The 7046-nt window shown below is 33.1% G+C and overlaps 1 protein-coding gene across 3 annotated transcripts in view; it reads left to right on the plus strand.

Moving 5' to 3' along the window:
* The window catches only part of Arid4b (AT-rich interaction domain 4B), a 146675-nt gene that overhangs the window by 96664 nt on the left and 42965 nt on the right, over positions 1-7046 (plus strand). For all 3 annotated transcript variants that reach the window (XM_010621972.2, XM_010621970.3, XM_010621973.3), the window contains 3 exons: positions 276-373; positions 1871-2114; positions 2442-2617. In XM_010621972.2, coding sequence (XP_010620274.1) covers positions 276-373; positions 1871-2114; positions 2442-2617 — 518 coding nt within the window. The remainder of the gene's footprint in view (positions 1-275; positions 374-1870; positions 2115-2441; positions 2618-7046) is intronic.

Here is a 7046-nt window from a genome sequence, read left to right on the forward strand (position 1 = left end):
TTTTTTTTTTTTTTTTTTTTTGTACCAGGGATCAAACTTGGGTCCTTGTGCTTGCGAAGCAGTCAGTGGAACCACTGAACTAAATCCCCTGGCCCCTCTCTGAGATTTTTTGACTACTCATTTTTTAAATTTTTAAGCCAAATTTGTCAAGTTTGATGGTTTTCATTTCTTTGCGTCTAATATCAAAATGCAAACCTATAATTTTATATGCTTTGTCAAAATCTTACTTTGTTCCCATCTTAATTTGGGAATTTTTACTTCACTTTGTCCATTAGATTGAAAGTGGAGCTGTTTGGAAACAAGTCTACCAGGACCTTGGAATCCCTGTCTTAAATTCAGCTGCAGGATACAATGTTAAATGTGCTTATAAAAAGTAAGTTAGTGTTCTTGATATATACTGTGTTATATATCTTATCTGGAAAGCAAGATAGAAGTTATCTTTTGAGGTTATTTTATGTTATCAGAGAAGAAACAACATTTTACTAATCACTCTGTAACAGCATTTTTTAGTGTATATGATAGATTTATGACATATATTGTAAATGTGGCCAGGAACATTTGTGAAATACTGCCTAGAAGTTAAAAAGCTAATGTTATAGTGTGTCTTGGTGGCACATGCCTGTATGCCCAGCTACTCAGCAGGCTCAGGCAGGGGGATTGTAAGTTCAAGTCCAGTGTGGGTAATTTAACAAGACCCTGTCTCAAAATTAAAAAAGGGCTGGAGATGTACCTCAGTGGTAGATTAGTTGCCTAGCATTTGTGAAGCCGTCATTTCAGTTCTCAGCACCAATTAAAAGAAAAAAATTAAGTCAAATACATCCACGTTTTAATCCTGCTTTACCAATCATTAATTGTTTGTGCCTTTTGACCATTTATTTATTCTCCTAAGCCTTAGTTTCGTCATTTTTAAAATTAGAATACTGCTTGTCCCTTACGATTACTGTTTCTCCTCTTCCTCCTCCTTCTCAATCTTTATCTTCTTTGTTGTCATCTCTTTGGTGTTCCTCCCTTGTAGTCTCTCTGTCTTTTTTCTTTTCTTTTTTTTTTTTTTTTTTTTTTTTTTTTTTTTTTTTTTTTTTTTTTTTTTTTTGAGACAGGGTCTCACTATATAGTTGAGCCTAGGATTACTCTGTTGATTAGTAAGACTTACTCTAAGGTGCCCAATGCTTTACATATAAGAAATGCTCAAGAGTTAGATGATAGTATTAATATTCCTTAATACTTACATTTATTATATTGAAGATTATCATTTTTTTTTAACTCTTAGTACTGTTGTTGTTGATTTGGAGCTGATTGAATGCAGGGCTTTTTGTAGAACTTCTCCCTCAGTACTGTGTTTCTGTGTTGTTTTGTTTTTGGTACCAGGGATTAAACTTGGGACCTTGAGGGCGGCTGAACCACTGAGATAAATCCCTGCCGCCTCCCACCTCCCCCCATGTGTTTTATTTTGTTAAATTGCTAAATTGTCCTGGCTGGGCTTGAACTTGGCATCCTCCTGTCTCAGCCTCCCAGTTTGCTGGGATTACAGGGGTGTGGTACCAGGCCTGGGTTTGTTTGTTTTACCAGACATGGCTTTACTGTGTAGTTTAGACTGGCCTTGAACTCAAGGCACTCCTCCTGCCTGTGCCTCCTGAGTACTGGGATTACAGGCATGTACCACCATGCTTGGTTTTAGTAGTTTTTTTAAGGTACTTTTTTCTTTCACGAAATGTTCTATTTGGGTTGAAAAGATGGAGAAGAACTAAGTAGAATATATTAGAATATTCACATAGGTTCTTATCACAGAGTTTAAAAGAAATGAGTGCACATTTTAAAAACTGTGCAGTACTCTTTTGAAATGTTTTTATCAAATGTAATTTTCTGTTTCCAGATACTTATATGGTTTTGAAGAATATTGTAGGTCAGCTGCTATTGAATTTCAGATGGCATTGCCAGAGAAAGTTGTTAACAAGCCATGTAAGGAGTGTGAAATTGTAAAAGAAGTAAGAGTTAAGGAAGAAAATGAAACAGAGATTAAAGAAATAAAGATTGAAGAGGAAAGGAATATAATACCAAAAGAAGAAAAACCCTCTGAGGATGAAATTGAAAGAAAGGAAAATATTAAACCCTCTCTGGTAAATCAGATATTGTTGATTGTCTTGCTGCATTTGGTGTATTTTCCACATTCTCTAAAAATCTCAAGTTTCATTTATTATATGATATTACACTTTATTGTTTATAAATTTTCTTAAGTGCTACTTTTGCATAATTTTGATAGTAATAATCAAAATGTCTCTTAGGCATTTTTGTCTATTTTAAGAATGTCATGAATTTCTTAAATTTTAACTAGTGATTATCAGGTTAGAATTGTTTGTCACCTCCTGTTGCTAACAGTTTAAGATCATGGATTTAGGTTGAAAAAATTTACTTTTGTTGGTTTAGTTCCTCTGATCTTTTTCTAGGGAAGTAAAAGGAATTTATTAGAATCTGTACCTACACAGTCTGATCAGGAAAGAGAAGTTAACATTAAGACCACAGAAGAAAATGAAAATCTAGAAGGAGGAGATGATGACACAAGTAGGATAGATGAATCCCTGAGCATAAAGGTAGAAGCTGACGACGAAAAAGCAAAATCTGGGTAAGAAATTTGTTTTTGGTTATGATGCATTTTAGCTAGATGAATTTTAATAATTTGTACTTCATGTGTATATGTGCATGAATATAAATTTTATTGACAAAGTATAGAATGATAAGAGTGTTTTACATTTATTGAGAAAATAGAGTTTGCCTCCTTCAGAGACCTTTCTAATAACTGTGTAGAAAAAGATCATATTTTTGATCTCTTCTTGCTCTCATCATGGAAATTTATTTTAAAAATTTACCTAGAATAAAGTACTTTTCCTGCAGTAAAGTCTCCTGAGTAATAGAAAATGTAATCTTTGGAAAAATACCCTTCTCCACTGTTTTACAGATGGTATGTTGGCTGTTGGTTCTGAGAATTGTATGTATTTCTTAAGCAAAAAGAATGAGAGTATACTAATTAGGTTTTTTAAAGGCAAAATTGTTGTGTTCTATGTAATATATTTATTTGTTTTGGTTATTGGGAATGGTGAATTATTTAACAATGTAATTTTCTGCATTGCCAGTGGCCTCTGGATTTATAGATAAACTTTGTTATTTATTTCTGAGGTTTAAAAATCAGACATCTTCAGCATTAGTGGTTGATTTTTAAATAAGCACAGCCATTTTTCTATCATTTTAGTATTTTTTTTAAATTTGGCTATAGCATACAAATAAGGAAGAAAAAAATTTTTAAGTGGGCCCAGATTAATGTGCTAAGAAGTGTTTATTATAACTTTGTTATATTTCTGTGTATATAAATACATATTTGAAGTACATCTTACTCCTATTGGGGGCTTTGTCTTTTTTTTTTTTAATGTCGAGACTATTTCAGTTATTAAGAAACTTAGAAAATATTCAACCTTTTGCCCAAATTTCTAGATAAGTTAAGACTTCTGAAACTTAGTTGACAATAAATATGTAAGAAAAATTGGATTTAGATGAATATAGTAAAAATGTTGATTATACTTTGTTCTATTTCTGTGTGTATAAATGTACATTTGAATTACTCCGCTCTTCTCTGGAGATTATTTCAACCAAGGAGAAAGTCAGGATTCAGTGTTTTACCTAAAAGTCATAAATAGCCAGATGTTTCTCTTCAAGGCCCTTTGATAAGTATGTACTTCTTACTTATAGGATAATTTTTGTAGGTTTTATTATTCACTTTAATTCTTCAGTATATGACTTGTTGTGTACTGTGGATATTTATGAATATAGTTATGATCTGTATAATGATGTTATGGTCAACAGTGGTCCTATAAGATTGTAATATAGCCTTGTTACATAGTAGGCTATCCTATATAAATATGTTTAAGTAAGTACACTTGGTGATGTTTGCACAATGACAGAATTGCTTAGGGACACATTTCTTAGAATATAACCTTGTTTGGTGTTAAGCAATACATGACTGTATGTTTATACCAAAAAAGTTCTTCTTTATGTGAATGCCTGAATTTGATATTCTTTAAAAGTACTATGTATTGGGCATAATTAACCCTTATACTCTGGGAGCATATTCTAAGACCTCCAATGGATAACCAAGGATGCTGTTGAACTACACGTATTGTGTATAGTCATGTGTCTGTTTCCCATGGGGTGTGTTCTGAGAAATGCATCTTTAGTTGATTTCATTGTTGTCAGGAACATCATAGAGTGTATTTCCTCAAAGTGAAATTGCTACAACATCACTCTGTGATGTAATCTTCCAGGATCATTGTTGTATGCGTAGTCTGTTGTTGACTGAAATGTCAACGTGACCATACTCGTGTGTGTGTTTTAATATGTGCTGCAGTGATGCCAGAGTTAGTCTGTCCTGCCTCATTGCATCACTACTCTTGCACCAGGGATCCATTAGTAAGTATATTAAAGCTTACTTGAACACAGGCACTGCTACTATAACAGTCAATATGAAAACTGAGATTGTAACTAAGTGAGTGATAGGTGGACATAGCATAGCATATGTAGTGTGGATGTGCTGGACAGAGAGGTAATTCACATCCTGAGCAGGGTGGAGCAGATTGGTACAAGACTGCATCACACTACTCACAGTGGTGCACAGTTTACAATTTATAATTGTTTATTGATGGAATTTTCCATTTAATATTTTCAGACTGCTTTTGATCATGGATGATTGAAACCAGCGAAAGTAAAATCAGATATTGGGAGCTATTGTAATTGATTTGTGAGTTTTGTTATTTAAGTGCAGATGGAATTATTCCTATAAAGAGTTAATATGTGGTTTATTTTCTAGTATATAAAATCTTTAAGAGTAATTTTCAATGTCCTTCTAGTTATGAGAGATTGAAGAAGTTAATATATGTAAAATGCCTAGTTTAATGCCTAGCTCATAGTAGGGACTTAGTAAAATGAACTTTTAACAATTCTGTTTTATTGTAAGGAAAATCAAACTGAAGACAATTTGACATTTGTCAATTTAGAAGAAAAAAATCTTTTTTTGGGGAACACATTTGTTTTCCCAAAATGTTGGTCTTTAAAAGATAACTAACTTTAATATATATGTGTATATATGTATGTGTGTGCATGTATGTAATATATGTAACAGGTTAATTTTCAAATTCTCTATGCTGGTTACATTTTATATATTTTAGACTGTTTCTTGGCACCCTATGTTCCGTTTGCTGTTTAGTGCTTTACTTTTGGGGAAAAAAGTGGAACAGTTTTCTTAGGCTAATTGCTAGTAATTATGTTGTTTGATTTATTCTTCAGTGTATTGTTAAATTGATTTGTGTTCAGGTTGACATTAAATACACGGTTTTACTTGTTTGATGGCTTTGTTTTACATAGAGTATTTGGTTTTTATTCTAGGTGAAATAAAAGTTAGCTCTGGCTACTACCTAGCATGATTGTATATTATTGGCATTTATCAGCTCTACTCAGTGCATTATATAATGTAAGATAGAGTTTAGTGTTTATTTTTAGCGTTTAGATTATTTTATATCTTTCTGATATGATTTTCAAGTGCATGATAAATCTCTTTCTTTCATTATGGTCACCAGAACATACTTCTTTTACTTCCTGATGTACACTCTTAATAATTGAACAAGTAGTATTGTTTCTAGCGGTCTTAATTTGACATAAAGTATAATAATGTTTATTTAAAATAGTTCATTATCCATAATATCTTTTCTGGTAATTTCTTAACTAATTTAGCCTTATTAAAAAATTACTTCTTGGGCCGGGGATTTAGCTCAGTGGTTTTGCGGCCTGCCTCACAAGCACAAGGTCCCAAGTTCACGTTCCCGTATCCCCCCAAAAAATTTTACTTCTGAGTGTGGTGACACATGCCTCTAATCCCAGTACTCAAGGCACTGAGGCAGGAGAATTTTGAGTTTGAGGCCCACCTAACGTACACAGCAAGAACTTGTCTGAGAAAATCAAAGAAAGAGAAAAAAAGTCACAGAAATATTAATATATTTTCAATAACAGAATTAATACGTATTATATCTGATTACAGCTGGATTTATTTAGGTTTTACTTATTAAGTTCTCATTTGACTCTGATCTTTAGGCATAGTTCCTGAGCATCTTGTATCTTTATGATATATTTCAGACACAATTAATATACTTGATAATTTTTTTTAGTGATACCAGGGATCAAACTCAGGACCTTGTGAGGCAGGTGGCAATGCCACTGAGCTAAATCCCTGGTCCTATACTTGGTACTTTTGAACTCAGATTTCATTCACAAAGCCATTAGGTTTCCTTCCAGTCCACCTTCCCTAATATACAGAAGGAGAAAGGGGAATAAAAAAGCTTGAAAGTGATAAAGGATTTATAGGTTGTTTTTGTTGTCTAGCTAATTATATAATTAAAAATGACACATAAAATAAGTTGTCACCAAAAAGAATACATGTTAAGAATGTAAAGCAACTTAAATTTTCAGTGAAGGAAAGCTTTTCTATAAATAATACATTCATTAATTCTTTAAATCTTAATTACATAGCTGCCTTGTGGTGCTGCTTTATGATACTCATTTTTCATTTGTCACATAATAGATACTTCTGAGAGAACTCTTTAAGTATTAAGGACATAATACTGTGGAAGCAGATAAAAACAGACTACATGGGGGATAGGGATTTAGCTCAGTGGTTCTGCCGCCTACCTTGCAAGCACAAGCACCTAAGTTTGATCCCTGGTACAAAAAAAAGAAACAAAAACCCAAAAAACCAGACTATATGTAGTCTAAATTTCTTATTGAAAAAAAAATATTTTTTTTTGATCCCGGGGATTGAACTCGGGTCCTTGCCCTTGCAAGGCAGGCCACTGAACCGCTGAGCTAAATCCCTGGCCCTCTTACTGAAATTTATGTGATTAAAAAAATTTATAATTGAGGGCCAGGGATTTAGCTCAGTGGTTCCGCCACCTGCCTCACAAGCACGAGGACCTGAGTTCAATCCCCGGTACCAAAAGAAGGGGAAGAAAAAAAAA

This window comes from Fukomys damarensis, unplaced genomic scaffold (genome assembly GCF_012274545.1).
Source record: "Fukomys damarensis isolate Sample0158 unplaced genomic scaffold, DMR_v1.0_HiC HiC_scaffold_10, whole genome shotgun sequence".
Taxonomy (NCBI): Eukaryota; Metazoa; Chordata; class Mammalia; order Rodentia; family Bathyergidae; genus Fukomys; species Fukomys damarensis.